Source organism: Furipterus horrens, unplaced genomic scaffold, assembly GCF_987537825.1.
Source record: "Furipterus horrens unplaced genomic scaffold, mFurHor1.1.pri manual_scaffold_8, whole genome shotgun sequence".
Classification (NCBI taxonomy): domain Eukaryota; kingdom Metazoa; phylum Chordata; class Mammalia; order Chiroptera; family Furipteridae; genus Furipterus; species Furipterus horrens.
Genome location: NW_028327178.1, coordinates 11,438,608 through 11,463,538, shown reverse-complemented (window position 1 = coordinate 11,463,538; position 24,931 = coordinate 11,438,608). Strand labels below are relative to the sequence as shown.

The 24,931-nt window shown below is 41.5% G+C and overlaps 1 protein-coding gene across 2 annotated transcripts in view; it reads right to left on the bottom strand.

The window, feature by feature from the left end:
* Window positions 1–1,310: 1,310 nt before the first annotated feature.
* ATP8B1 (ATPase phospholipid transporting 8B1) overlaps window positions 1,311–24,931 on the bottom strand; it is a 54,018-nt gene continuing 30,397 nt past the window's right edge. For both annotated transcript variants that reach the window (XM_090285454.1, XM_090285455.1), the window contains 13 exons: window positions 21,305–21,493; window positions 18,705–18,817; window positions 18,139–18,303; window positions 17,048–17,159; window positions 15,974–16,049; window positions 12,215–12,347; window positions 11,521–11,809; window positions 7,454–7,677; window positions 6,281–6,364; window positions 5,337–5,582; window positions 4,983–5,121; window positions 2,856–2,986; window positions 1,311–1,668 (listed from right to left, as the gene is read on the bottom strand). In XM_090285454.1, coding sequence (XP_090141580.1) covers window positions 1,444–1,668; window positions 2,856–2,986; window positions 4,983–5,121; window positions 5,337–5,582; window positions 6,281–6,364; window positions 7,454–7,677; window positions 11,521–11,809; window positions 12,215–12,347; window positions 15,974–16,049; window positions 17,048–17,159; window positions 18,139–18,303; window positions 18,705–18,817; window positions 21,305–21,493 — 2,126 coding nt within the window. In that variant the 3' untranslated portion in view covers window positions 1,311–1,443. The remainder of the gene's footprint in view (window positions 1,669–2,855; window positions 2,987–4,982; window positions 5,122–5,336; window positions 5,583–6,280; window positions 6,365–7,453; window positions 7,678–11,520; window positions 11,810–12,214; window positions 12,348–15,973; window positions 16,050–17,047; window positions 17,160–18,138; window positions 18,304–18,704; window positions 18,818–21,304; window positions 21,494–24,931) is intronic.

Genomic DNA, 24,931 nt, shown 5'->3' with positions numbered 1-24,931 from the left:
TTTAGAACCTTGCAGGCCTCGGTTCTTATATATGTAACTGTAAAATAACCCAACTTAAAGGATATTTGAAAATATTATACTTTCCAAAGATTTTACTAAATCATTTATTTTTTAAATAAAAATATACATTAAATCTCAGATTTACAGAATGTAGAAATAATTTATCCAAAGCAATTTGCATTTTAAAATTGTTATTATTGCACCCAGCAACATAAGTCTTTGACACATTTGCATTGTCGACCTTTCCCACAATTTGCAAAACAGGAGAGAAATCTGAAACTGAGAATTACACAAGCTAACTTTTCTTTACACACACAGAACAACCAACTTATAATTTTTTTTTATTTACAAGATAAAGAGAAGTTGTAAACTTTCAGAAGTTTGCTTCCATAAAGAGCCATACATTCTTTTATCATACCTAGAAGATGAACTATGTACACACTGAGATCTAGAAATTCAGTGGGACACATACTGTGAACATTCGCAGCCCGATGAACAGAATTACTGGAAACACTTAGACATCCTCACTAAAACATGAAAACTGTGAAAGACGTAGAATGAGGAAAGCTTCTGGAAAAATAACTTTTGCCTCTCAGTCTTAGAACTAAATGTGGCTTCCAAAAGCCTTTTCTCTCAAGATATAGCACATGAAAAAAAGAGGTCTCTGTTCAAGTCTCTTATAAAATACTTTACATGTAGGCAGGCACAAAGTTTGCTTTTCAAAAGAAAGCTTTGTAAAATATTCTGCAATTTATCACTGATATCCTCAGTTTTTAAAAACTTTTTTAAAAGCCCATAAATATTTAAATGTATTTTTAATGAAAGTAGGGAGTAAACTCACCTGGTGCTACAAGAAATAGCTAAAATGATATGGAATCATAGGAGTGAAGGTATGTAATGTGCTATTTTAACCTCGTAGTAAACGGAAACAGACTGAAACCTTGTACTTATGAAATCTGAACTTATTTTCCTTGATTGAACTGAATTATTAAACCAATTTGAGAACATGAAAACCATGCAGTCCATCGACAACTTTGAAAAAGTCGTGGACCACTGAGCTTCCAGGTGATGAACATTCATGAACCTTTTGTCATCACCATTGTAAATAAAAGATCTCTGGGAAATTCTGGTTGAAGATCCCAGGCTGAAAAATCGAATTCTAACTTGATAATTCAATACCATTTGAATTGAAATACAAGACATTTTCTAAATCTGTTGTCCTAGATTGAGACTGGGTTAAAAGTTCCCTTTGAATCTTAACATAAACAGTTGAACAATATAGGACTTTAAAAAAGGTATTCTTGGCTTAATAGTCCAACCCAAGTAGTTTATCATCAAGGTTATAACTTCAAAATCCTTGGGACAAGTTCAATTCTTAAAAAAATAGTCCTGAGTTTCATAAAAAAATAGACATCTCCCCTGTGTGAGCGCCTCGCCGCAGCCTCAGCTCTCCACTGTGCGCCTGTACTCTGCGCTGCCGTCCGCGATGATCGTGTCCAGGTTCGTGCGCTTCTTGCGGATGCTGCGCCCGGTGGAGATGAGGTCCGCGTAGCCCCGCTGGTGGGAGAAGGCGTAGGCCGAGCGCCGTGACGACGCGCCGCGACGGAACACGTACGGCCTCCGCTTCCACTGCTCTTCTGCTTTTAATCGTTTGCGATGCTTCTGGATCTACCGGGGGGAGAGAGATGGGACAAGGCTCAAAGGACCTGGCTGACCGAGTGGAGATGAATCATGGCCTGTAATGGCAGCGGAAGCCTGGCCAAAAGGAGGGGGATGGGAGCGAACATGAATGGGGCAGCTAGACCAGGCTTACCCACACCGTGTGGGAGAGAGGGAAGGAGGGAGGGAGATTATGTGAGGTTTCCAAGGTCTCGGAGCAAAAGATGGGGAACCGAAGGTCCTAAGCTCTACTCTTTCCAATTCTTAAGTCAGACTGGTTCGGATTTAGGAGAAAAATTTTCCACTTGTTGCTACTGCATACACTTGTCAGCGGTCAATGGAAAAGGGAAATCCAGGGGTTACAGCAGGTTGTCTGCCTAGCACCCACTCTGATGGAAACTGAGTTTATCCAGAACCCCCCTCTTCCATACAACCGCATTCTTCCTGGGATGCGGAGGCCACTCCCAGGGCTGGCACTGATTGATTGATTTCCCTTGCTCTGCACTAGGCCAGCACTGGGCATGTGACCTATTTCTGACCAATGAGACTGAGGGAAGTGTGCTGGGCCCCTCCATGAAAAGTTCCCAGGCTCGTAAGGGAGAGAGAGTAATCCCCTGGGTATGGACATGTCAGGATGCAATGCCCAGAGCTGCTGTAGAGCTGCCCTCTGGCTTCAAACGAAGCTAATAATAAAGATAGAGGGGAGGGATGGAAAGAACCCCAGTACTTTTAAATGACATTAAGTTGCTCATCAACAGAGCCCGAAGGCTGCTAATTATCATGTGACTTGATGTGATACATTATTGTTCAGTCACAGCTTTCTGTTTCTTGTATCTCAAAGGGTCCAGCTACAAGGTGACTTTTCTTTAACTGAAGAAAAACAGCCCAATCTATTTGCATGGCAGAATGTTAATAGTGTAATTGTTAAATAGATAGGATAGATATATGAGGGTTCTATACTATTCTCCCTTTTATATTTGGTAATTTTTGTAATAAAAAGCAAGCAAACAAAAATGTGATTCCCAAAGGACTTATTTGCAAGATGGAGTTAAAGAAAGAGCTGTAGTCATTAAAAATGTTCTCACCAAACTGCCCAAGAGCTTAGAATTGTGCAGGAAAGCTGTTTTTGGGAAATGCTTTTCTCGTTTCTCTGAGGGGCACTTGGAGTTAGGAGACAGACTTTTTTTTTCCTATACCTTATCACTTTCTGATGGCCAGATGGTCATGGACAGGAAACGGATGGCAACAACGGGCAGTAAGCACACTGCAACGGTCAGAATGATGGTCAGCCAAATGTACGGCTGTCTCAGAGCGTTGGAAGCTGTGCCTGTAAGAAGCAGGAGATGGTGTCACGGGTCCTTCCATCCCAAGGGCATAGTTCCTCTTCCACAGTCCATAACTGGGTTCTCTGTGGTGAACTTTTACAGCCAGACTACCCTCCAGAAACATCCCGTCACTGCTCAAGGAATCAACACTTTAACATCAGATTAAGCAAAGCCAGATTTGGAAGGTAACTTCTTTGGAACAAGGCAAATGTGCATAAGTGAACAAATAAGGGGGAAAAAATGTGTATTTGTTGACATCACATTTATTAAAAATGTGAAATTAGGCAATCTAGACTTCTGAATTTTTTCAGGAACTTAAAAAAGCACTTTCCAGCTTATGGTTTTGGTTTGAAACTCCACATATTAACTGGCACTGCCATTTGTGTGATAGGCTTTGTACAAGGTGTTTTATACAGATCATGCCATTTAATCAGTTCTGAGAGATGGGTATTACCCTCTTTACCATGTAAGGTAATTGAGTTGTGGAGAAGTAGTTTGCCCAAGATAAGAAAACTAGCTACGGCAACTCCTGAATTAAGACCCACATCTGACCGATGCGATCTGGGTGTTTTCCGCTGCAATCTGGCTTCTGGTTTACGTCAGAGGAAGTAATGATTCACTTCTGTAATACAATCAGGTAATCGTTGGTTTACCAAATTTTAAAACTAGAGCCAAATTCGTCACATTTTCTATACTTACATGGTAAGTTTCTAAAAATAATGGCCTATATTTTTTAAATGTGGTTTTTATACTTATAAATTTGTATGGGTTTAAAAAACCACTCCCTGTGGGGACAGTCTAGGTCACTAGGTACTAAAATTTTAAAACAGAGTCAGCAAAGAAAAATGCAGTCATAAAGAATGATCTCAATCCCAAGAAGAGAACTGCCACAGCAGAGGGCTTTTACGATCAGCCCAACAACTGGCTGTAAAATAAAACAAAACAAAACAGAAAAACGAATCTTTCACAGGAAAACAAGTTTATGGGATTTTTTTTTTTTTTTTGCCATTGTAAATACAAGTTACTCTATTCAGAATAAGAAGTTCATAATTTCCAATTTATGATATTTGTAATATTTATGATATTAGCTGAAATTCATTCTAGCACTTGTCAATTTGTCATTTTATTTATTTTTTTAAAAGATTTTATTTATTTAAGAGAAGGGGGAAGGAGGCAGAAAGTTCAGGGAAAGAAACATTGATGTGTTTGAGAAACATCTTGCATGTGCCCCAACTGGGGACTGAATCTGCACTCCAGACATGTGCCCTGACTGGGAATTGAACCTGCAACCTTTTGGTTTATGGGAAGACGCCCAGCCAACTGAGCCACACTGGCCGGGGCTGTCAAATATTTTATATAGTTGTAAACTATTTTGTTTTCTATAATTGTATTTATTTCTTTGCATACATATCTCCAATGATGTAGCCTACTTTTGACTTCTAGAATTCTATCCTATGGGGTTTGTACTCTGACTAGCTAATTTGATAGTCTTAGGTCTTTGGTTATTTCCACTTTTAAGAAATAATTAGAAACATGGTGCAATCTTTGTACAGATTACCTTTCCAAAATTTGGTGTGTTTTAAATTAGAGCATTTCCCCCCAGTGGAACTACTGATCAAAATGTACAAAAAATTTTATAGTTCATTATGTATCTTCAAATAGTGTTTTAGAACAATTAAACTGTATTATAGTGCTGCCAGCAATACGTGTATTCTCAATTTCCCAATAAGCTACCAATATTAGGCTTTATGGGAGGGAGAACTTTTATCAAACAATAGATACACAATTATATCTTAAGTTTATTTTAATTTGCTTTCCTCCTGTCACGTAATCACCTTTCTTTCTAGCCCCCTGCCACCATTCAGTTCCTACTCAGGACATTAATTTTCACTAGCAGTAATGTACAGTCTGTGTTTTTACTTACCCAGAAGTTATATCAGACTCTAATCATGTTTTATTTTTCTGTATATTTATTTTTGGAATTGAGAAAATACCAACCTGTAAATTGAAATGCAGATGGAAAGAGAACATGTATCCCAGCACTATGAAAGTCAAACATGATGCCAAAATAAAGTGCAATGCTTCCAAAAATTGAAAACGCATTCACAAAAGTCCAGTAAGAAGTATCCAAGCCAATCTGTTGGGAAACCAGAGAAAAACAGCACTCACTTTGGGGCATTAGCCAGAAATAGAGAATCCAAGGATTCAGCAATGTAGGCATGATTTGGCTGGAATCAACAAACTATCCTCAGCTCAGGCAAGAAATAGGAAATGTGCTGGATATGCCTGCTGGTCTGTGTACAGAAATACAGGTACCAACAGATGCTGAGAACAGGTGATAAAACCACATACCTGGAAATTGACTGTTATCACAAGAGCAGAGGCAATTGTGACAGCAAAAGACTGGTAGTCTGAAGGCGCCTCTCCATCCTGTCCTACGGTTTGTAGATAAGCTCCCAGAGGTATGAAGAAGAGAATCATCGACGTTAAGACCCCATGCAATAAGCTTACGAAGAATCTCTTGTAGTTGAATAGTAAGTCTCTTTGTCCCACTGTATATAATCCAGGGAATCGGAGGCTCAGTTTGTCACTCACATCCTGAAGGGGAAGACACAAGAGTTGTGTGCTGTCCACCAAGGACCAAAGAACTCAGAGAAATACTACTTATATGTCACAAAGGGTTTCAACTTAGGGTTTATGAAGGCAGGAACTAAAGGAGATAAACCATGAATAGTTTCAGTGTACAGAGATGAACCTCGTTGCTTTAGTCCAAGGAAATGTATTATTGCTATTTATGGAAAGAGCAAATTAGTAATACCAAAAAAATGTAGGGAGGTTGTTTTTACCTCTTCCGAGGATATATTGTTTCTAATTCTTTGGGAAAGTATTTTCAATACAAGTTGATGAGTTCATTCCAAATTATTCTTTATATGCATTAAAGCACTTTCTCTAAGAATTACTATGAGGTAGAATGTGAACTAATTTGGGAATTAAACAATAAGTTTTGGAAAGTGTTAAAAGAATTTACTTTAAAAATGAGTGAGTTATAATAAAGACATACTATATTGTCACATGTCCTATCAAGAAAGTCTTAGTGAATTCAACCGAGGCACAGAAATCCTTTTCTTACTCTTCAGCAAGAAGCTCAGCAGTCCCCCTTGTTGCTTGACAACAGAACTAGAATAGGGTTTACTCAGAACCAAGTGAAGAACCAAGAGAATGCCTTGGAGTAGTGCCCCTGCTTTGAACTTCTCTAAGAGGCCTTCCAAGTGTCCCTGTCAGCACGTGGCTCCTACCTGGTCGAGCAGCCCCATGAGGAGCACAGGCAGGCTGGAGTACAGCACGTTGTAGAGGGTGATGAACCAGTCTTCGTATGCAGTCTGTGAGGAGAGGACAGAGCCTGTGTCATCAACCAGGACATACTGCCAGCCCAGTCGGCATGCATTCATCTGCTCTGTCAAAGCAGGGATGTCCCCAGGTTGAGTGGGAACTTCTGCCACAGTAAACACCCCTGATCTACTCCTGCAGATGGCATGGCTTTGTTACTATGTAATGGGCAGAATAAAAAACCATTCAATGGAAAGTGATTTTCACCTTAAATATGGGGGGGGGTGTACCCCTAAAAGTTTTAGAAAACAAGTCTATTCCGTTTGAATGAAGCTGGAAATCCAGTCAGTGTTCAAATCCTTATGTCCCTTCATGAATGAGAATATATAAAACACATTCAAAAGCATGTAAGTACCATTCAAAGTTTTTCTGCTTTTATCTTGCAAGTCCAGCATTGCCATTCAAACACTTTGTAAAACAGAATTTGAATGAATGTAAGTATGCTTCTGAAAGGGAAAGTGAGGCTGTGCACTGTCCCATCCTCAGGGTGGGACAGAGGAAACGGCCTTACTCGGTACCAGCAGATACGTGCAGTCCTGCACGGGAACAGGAAGAAGGCCCAACCCTGCTGCAGGTTCGCTCCTGACCCTGGTTTCTGAGGGTGTCCTGATACCATTAGTCTGTGACATGGCATCAGAGGGGCGTGGTCCATCACAGACACTGACTCGGGTTCATTTCTCACTAATGGTATTTTCCTGCTCTGTCACCATTTTAGCCTGTTCCATATGCCTGCCATTGCTGTTTCAGCAAAGACTAATACAATCCAGCAACAGACGGGGACGTGATAATAGATATATGGTCATCTCCCTTTAGCCTGGGTCCCAATATAACTTTATACTTCCACAGTTGAACGGTTTGTTACCGCCGTTCTTTAACGGCACAGTAACTTAGAAAACCAGTTGAAGTGAAAGCAAACACGCAAACAAGCCAGCCGACCAGTAACAAACTACCCTTTTAAAGGCAAAATAAAATGTTGTTAAAACACCAGGAACATTTTAGAAAAGTGATCCATATCTTAGTGAGCTGTTAAGAGACAGAACAGCAAAACCGTAAATCAAATAGAGAAAGAAGAATCACAGTACCTGTGCGGAGTACCCGTTGAAGAACGAGTACCAGAAATGGACCAGCGTAAACGCGAAGTTCTTATAGAAGAAGTAGCGCAGGAACTTGCACATCCTGATGTAAGACCACCGGCCGTGCACCAGCAGCAGTCTCTGCAGGTATCTGAACTGAGCGAAGGAATAGTCACTTGACATGACAGCCTGCATGCCTTCCTGTCCACTTATTCCAACACCGATGTGGGCAGCTGCGGGGCAGAGGGAGGAGGTACTGTTACTCATTAGCCTATTGAAAGGCAAAACATTGAGATGATAGTGTTTCCGTAGCAAAACAAAAAAGTGGCATTTATGGAATAATAAATACGAAAATTCTTGCTCCCCACCCCCCACTCTAGCCTCTGAACTCGATTCCACGTCAGACGTACAAGGTGCCAAACAGCACGTGGTTGGGCCTCCATAAATATCTGTGGAAGGGCCTCAGGTGGGTGGGGAATTACATCCGTATTAACATCCCAGCTCATAAGCCTCCCTTCCCACCGACAGGATGAGTCCTGCGGAACTAGTGTGTCTCTGACTCCGCAGCCATAGCTGACTCAGCCATGGGCAGATACATAGTCTATGGTAGATACTGTGACTTGGCTCTCAGCCTCCATTCCAGCATGTTCTAATTGGAGACGGGACACAAATAAAAACCCTACATTGCCTAGACTTCCTTATAGCTAGGTTCTCTTTGGGAATTAAGGTCCACTGCTCCGACCCACGTGATACTGAAGCAAAACCGAAGCCTAGTTTGGCATTTCTGCAACGGAGTGCATCCATGTCTATTCTCCAGCTGCCAGATGTTCACCAACAGCCACAAAGCCTTCTTAATCGAAAAGCTCTTCAGAAGGTCCTCAAAAGTAGACTCTCCTCTAGTGAGTGATACCACATGTTAGATGCTCAGGCTAAAACCAGCTTCTTCAGTCCATCCAGAGCTTTTATGAGTCCTCGGTCCCCTGTGTTAATCACTTCCTGCTTAAAGTACCTGATAGTATACCCAAGCTGGGCCAATTAGTCTGTTAGCATTTGGAGTTAGGATCTGGGTATGTTTGTGTCTGAAACCTTAACATGTAAATTCCTGAGATGTGGCATGGATACATTTCTCTCTGAGGGGTTCCCAAGGCAGAGAGAAAAAGTCATATAGGCTATAGAGAGGGAGAGACAGACAGACACTGGGATCCCGGTGAAGCTGCAGGTCCTGGCTGCAGCATCTTCCAGGGCTGGCTTCTTAGGTGCATAAGACATCTTTGTATCTTTTAAAATAAATCTCTTTTGTGTTAAGCTGGCTTTAGCTGTTCTCCAACACATGTAATCAAAAAGAGTTCTAACTTAGACACTATTAAACTTTCAAAAATGTATTCATGGCTTACCATTACCTTAAGACAGTTAAATTTTTTTAGGTTGGGGGGAAGGTTTCCAGAATAAATAAAAAATGATAGTCACAGTTTTATCCATACATTCCAATAGTCATTAAGTCGCATATTCATTGTAGAGCATTACAATTTTTTTCTAAGTTTCAGAAGTCACGAAAGTGAAGACAGATCATTTAGAGAACATGTGTTTGGAGAACACAACCTATTATTAGATCCTGAGAAGTGACTGCCAACTCAACAGAGTTTCCAAGTAAAAGATGCTCCCAAAATCCTTCCCTGTTTGCAGAACACAAGGTACAAGGTCTGGCAAGTTCAAAATGTAGTGACTTGTCTAAACCAAGGTTTTCAGCAACACTTTGCTATTCTAAAAATTGCATCTCATTCAATATTTATGACCTCTTTCGAAACACACAAATAGTTCTTATCACCAGCCATGATTGCTGACTGCTCTTTCCTGCCAAACCACGGCTTTCTTTCCTGAACAAGCAACAGAGGGAAACAGCAGGATTCTGTGGGAGCTGAGGCCGAGGAACGCCTGCCTGCCATGGGGCCTGGCATCTGGTCTGGTCTTTCTGCTGAGCAGACCAAGGACAGAATGTGAAATGATCCATGGGGTGATTCAAGGCAACTGAATAGATGTACTTAATAAGGCCACACTGGCTTTTTCCCTAAAATCTAAATATAGGCACCTAGATTTTCTTAAAATTCCAAATGTGATTTCAAATGTCTCACCAGTAGACTCCTTCATAATTCCTTCACAAACAGATCATTTCCGCAAGCCATTCCGCCTCTGTCTTTCCTCTTTAATGTTGCTTGTTCATTCTCAGGGTCTTAGACCAAGAAAAACTACCCACCAGCCAGTAGACATTTTTAGGTCTGAGAGAGAGAGGCAGCTTATGAGAGAGTCCCTGGATCCTTGTTGGGGGCAAAAACGTGGTGGTTTGCAATTGCCTCTACTACTGCACTGGACTGCTAAGCATGAAGCCTCTTAGCAAAGGGTCAGATTTTAAAAAAAAATTTTTGACACTTAAATTTCACTCTACTTCATAAACAACATTTTTTGCAAAGTACAAAAAGGCTTTCGAAGTATTTGGATAGAGCTACTGACTTTCAAGGAAACTCCAGTTTCCTTGATTTTTGTCCCAAATGGATGCTCCATACGTTATATATAAAAGCACCTGCCATATAACAGAGCTTAATAAAATTCTTAAGACCACTTAAGAAAAGCAAGTCTCTCTCTAAGGTTATCTGTGTTGACTATTGTGATCCCTTTTCTATTAATTGGTGAACTCAGAGGAACAAGAACATTTTTAAGTCTTAAGTCATACAATCAGAGGGTAAATCTGCAAGGCACCCCTCTCCCCCGCAAAAAATAAAAGTAAAAAATCTAGAAGTCTGCATTATAACTGGATACAAATGTTTGAATTCCTTGCCCTTATGTTAATGATATATAATGAAAGAGAAAAAGCGGAGTACAGAGTAGGAAAGAAATAGATCTAATGCCATTTGCATGGTAGCACAAGCACGTGCAAAACAGTGGAGAGGAAATAAACTGGCAGTTGCAACAGACACATAATAAAGAAGCAAGAAGACATACATCATACAGCTGATTCCTGTTGAGGAAGATGAGGTTGGAATATTCTTAGTATATATCAGGGAGGAGGAGAGACTCTAAGAAAAGAAAAACAGATGCATAAGTCACAAAATAGGCTGAATATAAAACCTGGTTATACATAAAGCATTAGCTGCCCAGCACAACAGGACATGTGTGTACATAGGTAGTCATGTAATCGTTCATCCTGATAACATCGCAAAGCTGGAGGTAACCTTAGAGATAGTTTTCTCATTTTCAGATGAGCATGTGGGCAGTAGGGCAAGGATAAGTATTCAGGTCTCCCTAGTTTGGGTATTTTCATTACAAGATCTGTATAGTAATATAGGGAGGGAAAAAGGACCAGGATTCAGACATGTTGGTAAGGGTTTGGTTCCATGTGCTTTAATACCAACACAACTGAATTTTTCTGTGTGATGGGACTGAAACCTTTCATTTGGGGAAACCTTTCATTTGGGGAAACTTAAGGTCCTCCCACCAGCAGGAGGACCTTTGGCAGTCTTCTAGGGGGGTCAGGAAGATGGTGAGACTATTTTGGAGCTTTGCTTCAATGCCAAGTGTATTACTCTGAGCTAACTCCAGGTCTCCCAATGGTGAAGCCCTAACAGATTTACCAAAGGCAAGAGGAAAACCCTCCAAAAAAGATACTTAAGGGACAGAGAATCATCTCAAAACAAATACCAGAGAGAGTTCAAAATTGTATACCAAGATTAGCAGAATTTTTTACCAAAACTTATTAAATAGTAGGATTTTTAATAAGCCCTAAAGAAATATGGGAAAAGCAGTAGGAGAGGGAAAAAATTCCGAATACAGGAAAGAAGGAAGCAGATAAAAATCACCCACAAGGAACGTCTCTACGTGGCATTCTATGAGGAGCACCGTCATGCCTGCTCTTTCCTACTGGGGACGCGATAAGATTCCTGAGAGCAGGGTCACAAATGTAGCAATCATAGTAGGGTACCTTTATCAAGCATCTGCTTTACAAAAGCAGAATAAACTGCCCCCTAAAATGTCCCTGCCACGTCTTTAGCAATTTGGGTCGCACTAGCTGCCTGTGCAGGACTCACTTTTGATCATGTTTACGTCATTGGCCCCGTCTCCAATGGCCAGTGTGATGGCTTTCTTGTACCTCTTCACCAGGTCCACCACCATGGCCTTCTGCTTGGGGGTGACGCGGCAGCAGATGACCGCACTGCACTCGCAGGCCAGGTCAACAAAGTTCTTCTGCCGCTGTTCTTTTTTGGCTTCCAGCCTCCTTTTACTTTGCGTCCGAAATCGTCTTTCTTCTTCTGTCCTTGGGAACTTCAGCTTCAGGATCTTACTTGACTTGGTCTTTTTCTCTAGAAGAATTTCATTCTGTGAAATCACAGGAGGAAAGGATTACAACCATTTTAGTTTTCATATCAAGAGTTCCATTCCCAAGATTTTCGTGGTGTGAAGGAATATTCTTGGATTATATCATTGATTATGTTGTTCTATTTATAAAACATTGACTAAAAACTTAGAAAGGTAGAAAACTGTACAAAGAACAAAATTTTAAATAACCTTTAATTGATAAACCAAGTGTGACCACTGTGACTAGTTTGGTGTAATTCCTTTCATGTATCAGGGAACATTAAGTCTCAAACTTGGGAAATTCCACTCATTTATAGGCTGAAAGATTTGGGGGTTGGCAGTTATAGGACAAACGATCTAAGACTGGCCCATAGTGAACTGCTTTCGTTTGAGCCAAAGGCACAGAGAGTCTAACGACATACATACCAACCAAGAACCAGTGATTATTAAGGCACGGTTTCCGCCAGGTGGAAAGAAAGGTTCTTGCACCGGAGGCACAAATTTTGCATAGACTCCGCTTCTATTCCTCTGGTTTTCCACCCTCGTGTTAAGAAGAGCACTGGGGAAAAGAAATTGAAGTGTTTAAAGTACAAGGCCAAAAACAGGCCCTTGACTGGGAGATAATTTTGACATATGTGTAATAATCTCTTTTTTAAATTGTGGTAAAAAACTTGAAATTTATCATCTTAATTATTTCTAAGTGTTGGCTCAGTGGATTGAGCGTCGGCCTGCGAGCTAAGTGTCGCTGGTTCGATCTTCCAGTCAGGGCACATCAGAGAAGGAAAACTCTGACTCCAAAAAGCCTCCGCTGCCTTGCGGCATACCTCTTCAGGGGAAAGGCTAAGGGAGTAAACCCCGACAGAAAATCCGGAGCCGGAGTCCCTAAGGCGGTTTGACATTGTAGTCAACACCGGCAACTCCTGCGGCGCACCTGAAGCCAAGCTGTATTGACTCCGTCTTTCCCTTGGACCCTTCAGCTGCGAAGAGAGGGGGGGTCTGCTGCATGGGCAACAGCAGACCCTCCATATCACCCTGCCCAGGCTCTGTAGCTTCAGCTTCACTGGAGAGGACACTCCAGCGTCATTGCAAGATGTCGATTCAACACGGGAGGAGACAGATACCGTGTCATTCCCGAGTCGGACTGCACAGCCATTCTCGGCGGTGCAGATAGACTCTTAAGAAGCTACACCATCGTCTCTCGAGACGGACGGCTGCCGACGACGATGACAGTTTAATAGTATTACATATAGTAATATCCAGAAGTTTTTCATCTCTCAAAACTGAAACTCTATACCCATAAACTCTGCATTTCCCCTCCTCCAAGCCCGTGGCAGCCACCACTTTACTTCCTGTTTCCGTGAATCTGACCACTCTAGGTAACTCACACAAGTGGAATCATGTAGCATTTCTCTTTTTGTGACTGGCACATTTCACTTAGCCTAAGGTCCTCAAGGTTCATCCATATTGTAGCATCTGTCAGAATTTCCTTCAGGGGTGAACAATATTCTATTGTATGAATATAACACATTTTGTGTATCCATTCATCCACTGATGGACAGTTGGCTTCTTCCACTCTTGGCAACTGTGAATAGTGCTGCTGTGAGCATGAGTGTGCAAATATTCTCTTTTGAGTCCCTGCTTTTAGTTCTTTGGAATTATATCCATAAGTGGGGTTGCTGGGTCATATGGTAACCTCATTTTTAATTTTTTTGAGGAAGCACCTCATTGTTTTCCATAGTGACTGCACTATCTTACATTCCCACCAGCAGTGAACAAGAGTCCCGGTTGCTCCACATCCTTGCCCATACTTGTTATATTGTTTTTGTTTTGAGAGCAGCCTTCCTGATGAGTTTGAAGTGATATCTTATTGTGGTTTTAATTTGTATTTCCCTATATGCTTGTTGGCCATTTCTATATCCTCTTTGGCAAAGTATCCATTCAAGTCCTTTGCCCATTTTCTAATGGGTGACATATAATCTTACTATCTCTTAATTCCTCCATGATGGGGCACCATGTTCTTGGTGCTTCATTATTTGCCAAAAACAGCACAAGGAAGATACCATTGAAAATATGTTCACAAGCAACAGAGGGAAGGCAATCTTAATCTGAATTATAATACACTGGGGTAAGCCCTACCATATTATATAAACAGGGGCTACCATTTGGCAGAAAGAAACTTACTTCCACATAAAGTCTGGTTTTGAGAAATGCTCTGTGCTTTTTATCAACGCATTTGAGAAGACCACATATAACATTCATGTAATAGCAGAATGAGTCACAGGCTTTTGGAGTGGAAGAGACTGTAAATACCTTATCCAATCCCTTCATGTTACAAATAAGGACATGAAGCCTGACAAAGATGCTGTGATTTGCCTGCAGCAAGGTGATGGAAAAACTGGAATGAAGACTGAGCTCTCCTCTCAGCCCAGGGCTGTCCTCATTACACACACTGAGCGATTATTTTTCACTTTCAAGGACAGGTTCCTCAACCTTGACACTATTGAAGTCTTAGGCCAGATAATTCTTTGCTGTATGTGTTTGTCTACTGGACTGTGGGATGTTTAGCAGAATCCCTGGCCTCTACCCCTTAGAAGTCAGTAGCACCTCTCCTCCCCCTTGTGACAACCAAAGCTGACTCTAGACATTGCGAAAATGTCCCATGGCAGGCAAAACTGCTCTAGAGGGTTAGGTATCTGCTATCCATTTTCCACATTAATTAAATTTTTATTTTCAAGTTGAAAATAAGGAGTGACCAAGACAAATCCTAAAAGGCTGGAAGAGAAAAATATGAAGTTACCCATTCAAACTATAGGCTCATCTTTTTAGGAGCCCTCTAGAAAGAGGATTCCTCTCTATAAAGGAGGAATTTTCAACTGGTATGCTGCAAGAATTTTTAAAACATGCAATACCTGACTAATTTAGTCAGGGACACTGACTTCTTCTCCCTTAGATTGTCAAATGTAAAAAATGACAACAGCCAACACAACAATACCTGTCAGGTGGAAGTGAATGAAAACTATACCTGTTTTTCTGGTGTGTCACAGACTTTGAGTAATCAGTTTATGTGTGCCATGAGATGAAAAAGGTTGAAAATACCACTATAAAGGTAAACTGAGCTCAGAGCCTGATCATATAATTTGCTACTTGCATTCATTTTATCTTCTAATTTAGCTCAGGGCCCAATTTTCAACACTTTCAAAGGAGAGACCAGAGATATATGAAGTCCCCCATCTACAAGAAATAAACAAAACTATATGGTAATTAACCATTACTTGATATCAAGAAACTACTTAAGTAAACATGTTAGTATTTATTTGCCCTTTGCTCTTTTTCAAAACCTAAAAGCACAAAGAGTCATGGTTTATGTTCTTCTATTCAAACAGAATTGATCTATTTAGGTTATAAGGCTACTGATTTTGTCTAATTTAGCAGAGTGCCTAACATACTGAAAGGACTCGCCCAAACGCTATCATCCTCATCAGAAGGAAGACTGATAACAGCCATCAGCACTCTCATCATCTCTCAGACTGTGCTGTATGGCAAAAGCTTAATGTGGCCTTGAGGCATCGTAGGGGACAGTCTGGAGGAATGAAAGAACTGTCACGCCAGCGGCAAACACATCCTGGTAACTGTGTACAGCACATTCATAGCTTCTAACAAGCTGGCGCTTTTTCCCTACACACTTCTAGTTCTGCTGCAACTCTGATGCAGGACTGATGAGATATTTGAGCACTGAAATATCAGGCCTGCCCATCTAGACAAGATTACAGATGTAACCCACCCAAACATTTCCCTCCAGGCAGGACTGTGGGGTTTTTCTTCTTTTTTCCCTTGAAAAGGTAAAACTCCTAGAAAATATAGGAATATAATTCATATTAATTTGCTAGTGATGTCACAAACCCACTTCCTGTGTCAGCAGGCAAGCCCTGAGGACTTTGAAGGATTGGAGAAAGATGGCCCCTGGAAGGGCAAATAAGGCCCCAAGTGTCCCTACAACATAAGGTCACGGCCAACCATGGTCACTGGGAGCTGCCTGTTGTTCTCTGGCTTCATGTAGACGTGAGGAAACTGTCTTAAGTGACAGTTAGCTCCCATCTGTGTGTATATGCTGTATCTTCCACACCTACTCTTGTGATTATAAAAATGAGATGCTGGATATTTCCATCCTGTAGGCCCTTTACTTACTTTATATCTTCCCCATAGCAGATAGTGGTTTCTTCAGTGAGAAGTTCACAAGCAAATCCTATGTTTTCAGCAGTTTCTACAGTAGGAAAAAATGAAGTCAAATGTCATTCCTGCTGATGAACTTAAAAATTGACTTTATCTAGTAATGGTGATTTTTTTTCAATTAATGAATTAGAAAGTCAATCAAATGTGCCCTTTTTTCTGTAGCAATTATAGAAATCGTATTTTTTAAAAATCCCTCTTTAATAAAATAAGTCTGGTTTGAAATGTTTTCAATAATAAAAAATGTGCTATCAAATACATTGACTGATTAATAAATCAGTGTTCATTGAAATCTTAAACCCACTCAGTTCATGTGGTGTAATCATTCTGTTATGGGTGGGATGGGGTGGGGTAGGGAGGACACCATTTCCACTAGCCTTCACATGGGGCTCGTCCTGGAGATCGCCCCCCCCGTTTTTCCATCACCACCCATTGGTGTGTTTAAGGTCAGGACTGCACTTCCCTCAGCTTATCAGAGTGTGGAGCCCACTGACGGTGTTAGAGCAAAAGAAATTATCTGGGTTCCCGACGGACACTTGTGGAATAAAGTACAAATGCCAGCCAACTCTTTGTTGAGCTCTAAATTAAAAAATTAAAATATTCCCTTGGGTATAAAATTTTAATTATAATTATCAAGCAATAAAACGGGCAAAAAAATAAGAGTTGTTCAGTGTTTTACAGTATTCTAACCTATGCCAACAAATGACAGCGCCGGGGAGGACAGAAAAGCCAAGAAAGATGGCCCGTCAGGACAGCAACCCACGTCTGGCTGGAGAGACAAGACTGACCATAATCAGGAAGACTCGAGCAGGAGTTCAGTTATAAGGACTCATGGAGAGTGTTTGGGGAAAGACGCAGGCATGGTGGGCCGGAACCACAGAGAAAGGTTTCTCAGGGAAAGTGTCCATCTCCCAAAGAAAGGATAATGTAGGTGCGGGATGGGAAGTCTGACAGGGTCATCTTGGGCACGGAAACAGGAACTAGGAGTGTCTGTGTAAGGTAACAGATATGCTTCCCTATACGATGAATTACCCTTTTTGTCTCCAGTAAGCACCCAGATCTTAATGTCAGCTTTTGCAAGTTTTGAAATGGTTTCTGGGACTCCATCCTGGAGCTTGTCTTCAATAGCTGTAGCTCCCAATAGCTGCAACGAACATTAGAAAACAAAACAAAACAAAAAAAAAAAAAAAGAACAACAAATTAGCAAATAACCAATGAATGTTCTGTAATAACAATTTGCCAACCTACAAAGAAAAGGGCTAATTATGTACCTCAGGCGGTTCTCTACTGGGGTTCATGGCTGGCGCTAACAGGGAAGGTTGCTGTGTTTTACACCCCAAACCAAAACCACCAAAACTTTTTTAAAAAAGAAATTGGCAAACACAAAAAGTACATAACCAAGGACAATAAAAACACTTTCATTACGTATATATTACTTTACCTGGACATAAGCCAATTCTTGCTAAAAGTCACTGCCATTTGTTGAACACTTTCCATTAATCTAAACTCTATAGGCAATAAATGTTAAAGTCTGAAAAATTTCATTTACAAATGGTATTTTTTTCCTTGTTTCAAGATTTTGCCAAGTATAAATCATTTCAGTAATTCTCACAATGCACTAAGTATAATCTGGCTTATTGCTCTATAAAAATCATAATTTTAATAAGTGATATAAAAATAATCAGAATAGAACCTCTTACTTTTTTATTTTTAAAGATTTTATGTACTTATTTTTAGAGAGACAGTGGAAGAAAGGGAGAGAAACATTAATTTGTTGCCTCTCACATGTGTCCCGCCTGAGAACCAGGCCTGCAACCCAGGCATGTGTCCTGATCGGGAATCAAACTGGAGACCTTTCATTTTGTACAGTCAAAGCTCAACTAAGTGAGCCACGCAAGTCAGGGCGTAGAACATCTTTTAGTGTTTTCTGTTTCTCATAATCGCAACTTCTGTTTTGCTCGCTGAACAAAAGAAATTCAGATGACCTAGTTCCATTATACCAGTTTCAAATGCTGAAGTTAGAATTATCTTTCAAGCATGAGATCAAAATGTCGTAAAACTTAATAAAATTTCCAATTTTGTTTAGAATGTCAAGGGGAAAAGTTACGAAGGTTAAAACTCACAATTAAGTCTTTTTCAATCTCCTCATACACTTTATCCAGGGCTTCATCCCGGTTGCTGGAGGCCACACTGGCAGCCATAAACTTTTTATTCCATTCTTCAAATTCTTTTTCTTCAATGTCCTTGTAGCAAAGGCACAGGGTTCTAAGAGTCTCACTTGCAAAGACCTGTTTTATTTAAAAGACAAACAGATTCACTAACCAAGGTATCAGAACTCACTTCTCCAACACATGGCTTTGTCATGCCCTGTCACATAGGGATGCTTTCCTTCCTTAGCTATGTTCTAGGAGGCTGGTGGTTATGTAGCTTGCTCAAGGCCACTGGAAAAGAGACCAGTCATTCCTCTGGGTCAGTCCTGCTGTTTCTGCTGACCTGGGTGCTGGGGAAGGGCTCCATGGTCATTTTGTAGGAAGTCAGCCTGCCCTGTTCCTACTTTGGTACTCTTTCCACTCAGCTACACCGGGATGGGAAGGATCAACGGTTAGCGTCCAGCTTTCACTCGAGTTAAGAAACAGCACTGGAACGTAAGTATGGCCTCTGTGGTATAAAGCGTGGAAGTGCGACTTACATCCAGGGCATCCTGCGTCTCCTGTTTTGTAGGGTTCATCCGATGTAACCGCTCATAAATGACAGTGTCAGCACCTTTACAATAAAGCTGGATACTGCCTTCTGGGGTTCTTACTAGAAGTAAGAAAAGGAAAAGCAAATAATAAACTTAGGTTTGATTTCTTAAGAGAAGGCTACACTGAGGAAATTAATTTAAAGTATTACTGTGCTTATAATTCACTAGTAGTTTAAAACTGTCAATGCACCTATAAAATTGTTGCTCTCAAGAAAGTTGGTAAGCCACTATCAATATAGAATGTATTGGTGAAATAAATATGAAAAGATTCTTTCGGTCACTGAATGTTCCATATCCTTCCTTATTCTTTCAGCAAATACCGAGTCCCTACTGTGCTCCATTCCCTGTGCTAATTAGTTTCTCCCATGGAACCTTCTTTGTCTACACCAACCAATAGGACTTTTTTTTGCCTATAAACTCTTACTAGCTTTAATACTCAGATTATGACATGACACTTCATGACCATTTCTTCTTTTGGATTTTTTTTTTTTTTTAATCTGTGCAGTAATTTAACTGTAGTATGCATCTCATAGTTAACTAGATTTTAAGTTCTGCAAGGGAGATACCAGGCATGCTAATCAGCCTAGATCAGTGCCAGGCACAGAGAAAGCATTCAGCAACATGTGCCTAGTCAGAGTTCAGTGGACAGTTAAACCTGTATCTTTTACTGGTTAAAAATCCAGTCTCGTAGTGGAGAAATCTGTGGACACCACCTAACTGAGTAATCAAAAGCTAACATCACTGATAGTTATGTGCCTTCTGATATGAAATGCTGGGAAGGACACAGCATAACCTATATATTCATCCTGCCAACAATGCATAATCTGAATCTAATCATGAGGGAGCATCAAAGAAACTCCAGTGGAGGGGCTTTCTACAAATAACAAACCTGTGCTTTTCAAGAATGTCAACGTATGAGAGATCAAAAGATTGAGGAACTGTTCTAGATGAAAGGCAACCAGAGTGAAAATCACCTCATGTGATGTGTGATCTTAGGTTGGATCCTGAATATGAAAGACAGAAAGACAAAAGAAAGACAGGGAGGAAAGAAGGAGGGGGGAGGTTAGGGAGGGAGGGAAAAAGGTGTGGGGGAGGGAGTGAGGAAGGAAGGAAATTTCTGGTAAATGTAGAAAACATTCCATAGATTAGATAAAAATATGGTATTACATTACATTTTCTGATTCTGATCACTGTGTGTATGTATTAGTGACTATTCTTGTTCTTAGGAAATACCTACATAAGTATTTAGGGGAAAAGGCATTAACTCTGTTATTTGCTTTCAAATGGTTCAGAAAACAAAAACCTCTATATCATGAAAATGACAGGGAATATGCGGCCAGTGCTAATAGTCACTGGATATGGAAGAGCATATAGGAGTTCTTTAAACCATTCTTGCAATTTTCCAATAAGTCTGAAATTATTTCAAATTGTGAACTTAAAAACATTCAACGTTAGGACGCAATCAGCATCTCCATTTGATGGCCTATGGTAATGTGCCTCAACTGGACGAATGATTCCAAGTCATAAGCACATCCTCGCTCGTCTCGGAACTCCTCTCCTGCTGAATTAGTCCTTCCCTGACATCGAGTGTAGACCAGAGGTGTTCGGCATGGCTCACGCAGTAAAAGCACACATTGGCCATGCTGCAGGCTGTCCAGCTGCCACTCTGGGCATGTTGCACCTGCCACCCCAGAATCAGCAGCTGCCAGCCTGGATCACTGAAGAATGTCAGCATTTGCAAGAGTCTGACATACTGCAATTGTCTTTTGGGCAACGGACATTGGCAGAATGAAGGAAAAAACACTAGCTTCAGAAAATTGGCAGAAATCTTCCAGAAGCCAACGTAGCTCATTCATTAGCTGCTTTATCCTGGTATTTGTCCTAAAGAAAGTGTGTGACAGGCACTAAAGAAGCCCTTCTTTTCCCTAATGTGGGACATTGAAAAATTAATACCTGTCTTTTGTCATCTAGTGGTTACGGATTGAATGATGTCCTTTAACCCTGTTGCCCCCAGAATACAACAAGGATGCCAGCCTGTTAAACCAAGCATGCCGTTGTCCAGAGACAGCCAACCAACCTGGAGTCTGCACGATCCTTCCCCTTGTGGGAAGGCCACCCTCCCCTCCACATCCCCACTCTTATTAGGGATTTCTTGACCCAAGGGTAGGTAGGACGACGACCATGTCCAGCTTGAAGCAACTAGAGGAGCTCGAGACCTTCGTCCATTGTCCTTTATAAGATTGTAAAGGGTCTTAAGTCTGAGAGGGAGGGATTGTTATTTTTTATTGTTAAAATATTTAACTAATTAATTAATTATTTTTTTAAAAAAAGAAGAAGGATATATGAAAGGGTGAGCCATGGGCATGGACTTGGGGAGGGGATTGTCGGGGAAGGGGGGTGCTGGGCGGAAGGGAGCAAAGGGGAAAAAATTGGAACTATTGTAACAATATAATCAATAAAATATACTAAAAAAAAAAAAAAAGAAAGTGTGTGACAGGCAGCAACTAAATGTGAGATTCACAGACATACTCTTGAGGGAGACCTACTGATTATAGACATTCGCTTCCGGTCACTGTTGAAGTCTAAAATGGCAAGAACGTTGTAGGTCTTCTCGGTGCCCATCTCACTGATGGTGATCGTGTTCTGGGTCCGGGCCAGGAAGGCAAAGCCGAAGTTCCTGGCGGCGCTCACCAGCGCGCCCTCATCAGGAGAGGCTGCCTGGTAGTTGAGCTGACCTAGCAGAGGAGGAGGGAGAAAACCAGAGAAGTGGTAAGGCCAGACGCAGAGAGAGCTCCCCACCAGGAGCCCCCCACCGAGGAGCAGGTGGGGGGTGGGGATGCGCTGCAACACCCAAAACTCCCCAAGAAAGGAGTGTGCCAACATTAACGCGTGTTAAACTTGAATTTTTGTTTCTAATTATAAACAGTAATATGAATTTGAAGTTTAAAAATTGGCCAAGAATAGGAAAAATAGTCCCATAATCCTACCTAAATTAGAGGGGGAAAAAAAAACACTGACATTTTGTTATTATTCCTTCTGGTTCTTTTGAAAACGCCTATTTCTGTAAAAGTTTCTATCACCCTGAATATGTATTTACATCCTGAATATTTTAACATTATATTTAAGTATGTTGCCATAGTCATTCTAAGCCTTATTTTAATGAAAGGTAACATGTTACCATTTTCTTATTATAGGCACTTAGTTTACTTCCAGATTTTTTTATCCTCAATAATCACATTGTGTACAGAGGTTTTTCTGGCTTTATTTTATACGCCAACCCACACCACTCAGACTCAGGACAGCAGGTACCGTGGAGGGGCAATGACTGCACGTGAACGCAGAAGGGACTTCCAGGGGACTGATAATGTTTGGCTTGTAAAACTCTGGGTACTCATGACAACAAAGTATTCAGTTTGTGAAGTTCATTGAGCTTATATATGCTTGTCTCTATACATGCTGCACTTTAGTAAAAAGTGAAAAAAATAAGACCTCTGTCTACTCAAGAGTTTCTATTTTTGTACTCTATTTTTTTGCCTTTTTAAAATTGAATTTATTGGGGTGATATTGGTTAATAAAATTATATAGGTTTCGGGTGTACAATTCTAAAACTCATCATTTGTATATTGTATTGTGTTCACCACCCAAACTCAAGTCTCCTTTTATCACCACTTATCCCTTTACCCTCTTCTGCCTCCCCCAATGCCCTATTTTTCTACTGTAGTTCTGCCTCAAAGCAAAAAAAAAAAAAAAAAAAAAAAAAAAAAAGTATTTCTATGGTCAGATGAATTTTACAGAGAAAGGCACTTAGTCTTCCACCGTGGTTGGACCAGGGTGTGAGCCCTGGACGGATGGGCAGCTTCCCCGCCGTCAGCCCGTGGGAAGGGGAGGAGGGTGCTCTGAGGGGAGGGGCTGGAGGTAGAGCTGAGCGCCTCTCCCTCCCTCCTTCCTTCACATACCTGTACAGGTGTCCCATTCTAATTACATCAGTATTAACCATGTCCCAGTTAGTAATTAAAGATGATACTTTAGGTTCTCCCCCTTCTCTGTTGGTTCACCCAGAGAGTCACACAGCAGGAGTTACAAATGCCACTTACTAAATCCAGCTATTTCTACAAACCTACACACAGGCAGACCCTCCATATCACCCTGCCCAGGCTCTGTAGCTTCAGCTCCACTGGAGAGGACACTCCAGCGTCATCGCAAGATGTTGATTCAACATGGGAGGAGACAGATACCTTGTCACTCCCAAGTCGGACTGCACAGCCATTCTCGGCGGTGCAGATAGACTCTTAAGAAGCTACACCATCGTCTCTCGAGACGGACGGCTGACGACGACGACGACGACACACAGGCCAGAGGGCAGAATAATTAACCAGAGCTAAACAAGCAGCAGTGAGCACATGGCGCCGCCCCCACCTCTTCACCAAGCTTAGCTGGCACAGAGATACATACAGCGATCCCTCACTTATCGCGGGTATTACGTTCCAGGCCCCTCGCGGTAGGTTAAAATCCGTGAAGTAGGAACCTTACATTTATTTTAGTATTTACTGTACAGTACCGCAAAACCCCACGATATAGCGAAAAATCCGCGATAATTAAATATAATATTTTTAAAATCCCATGATACTGTGAGGCCGTGATAAGTGAACCACGATATAGAGAGGGACTCCTGTATATTGCATCATATGGATGACAAACTTATTTCCAAAAGAGGAAAGAAACAAAGCGATAAAAGGTTGTACAGTTCCCAGGAGTAAGAATCATATCTGGAGCAAACACTGATATCTTTATCATTAAAAGAAAATGCTTCCATTTTGTTCTAGTAATGGAACCACAGAATTACAAAGAGAAGGGAGGAACTTCAGAGACCTGGTCCAAACTCCAACTTGATGTTTGTGGGGAGAAACCTGGACTGAAAAATGACCCTCTGAAATCATTAATAAAAACTATTTAGTGCCCACTCAGAGGCAACCAGAAAGAACTTTTTTTCTTTGAAAGACTAAGTTGTGGGTCACGAAACTGATGGAAAGAAGAAATGTGCTCACACTACTTCTCATTATCCTGATTTCATAGCTTCCTCCAGCTGATAACAGCGCTCCCCGCTTTCCAGTCCCCAGGCTCGGAACCAGTTACCTTTCCCCTCGGTCACTGCACTCTCTTCAAGCCGCTTGCCAAATGCCCCCCACATTCAGGGCTTTCTCACCTTCCCAAAGACCCCACCCTAATCTAGGTCCTCAGCTTCCTGTGTCTCCCCAGCCAGCCTCCTAAAACACAGCTCTCTAGTCACAGTGCATCCCAATTTACAGCCCTTCAGGTAGAGAAAAGGCCTCCAATTCTTTCACACTCTGCTCTCACTTGGCCTCTGTCTGCAGGACGCAGGAGTCTAAGATGGCCCCAGGGTTCCCACACCCCTGGTGTACACGTACCTTCTTCCAGTTATTCAAGCAAATGTTAATCTAGATAACTGCCAGGAAGGGATTTCACAGGCATAATTAAGATCAAATCAGTTGACTTTAAGATAGAAAGATTATCTGGGTGTTCCCACCCTAATGAGGTCAACCATTAACAGTGACAGGACTCTTCCTAGTGGGGGAGATTGGAAGGAAGGGAGATCCTCCCCTGCTGGCTCCGAAGATGGAGGGAGGGAGGCCTCTAGGAGCAGACAGCAGCCCCAGTTGACAGCCAGCAAGGAAATGGAGACCTCAGTCCTACAACCACAGGAACTGAATTCTGCCCCAACCTCAGCTCTTTTAATCTCCTGCACCTGGAAATCCAATTTTTCTTCATTCTCGGTGACTAGAGCATTTGCCTGTCACATACTGTCTGAGGAAGGATTTCTCAGGATGGAAAACTCTTGGCGTGAGCAGATAGTGGGGTAAAGAGCTGCACAATGTTAGGAGGGAAGAGACGCCAACCTCCATTCTGCCACACAGAGGACACTGGTGCTCAGACAGAGCCCTGGTCGGGACTGTGTGTGATGACAGGAACCCAAACTGGGAAGGCCCATCTCCAGCACAGAGTCCAGGACTCTTCCCATAATACCTCAGGGGGAAAGGAGAAAACAGAGACCATAAGATTAACGCACAGCTGCCTAAGTGAACTGGTTAGCTCTGAAAATCACACTACCACACACTAACAACAACAAAAGAGAAATCATCTTACTAATGAGTCCA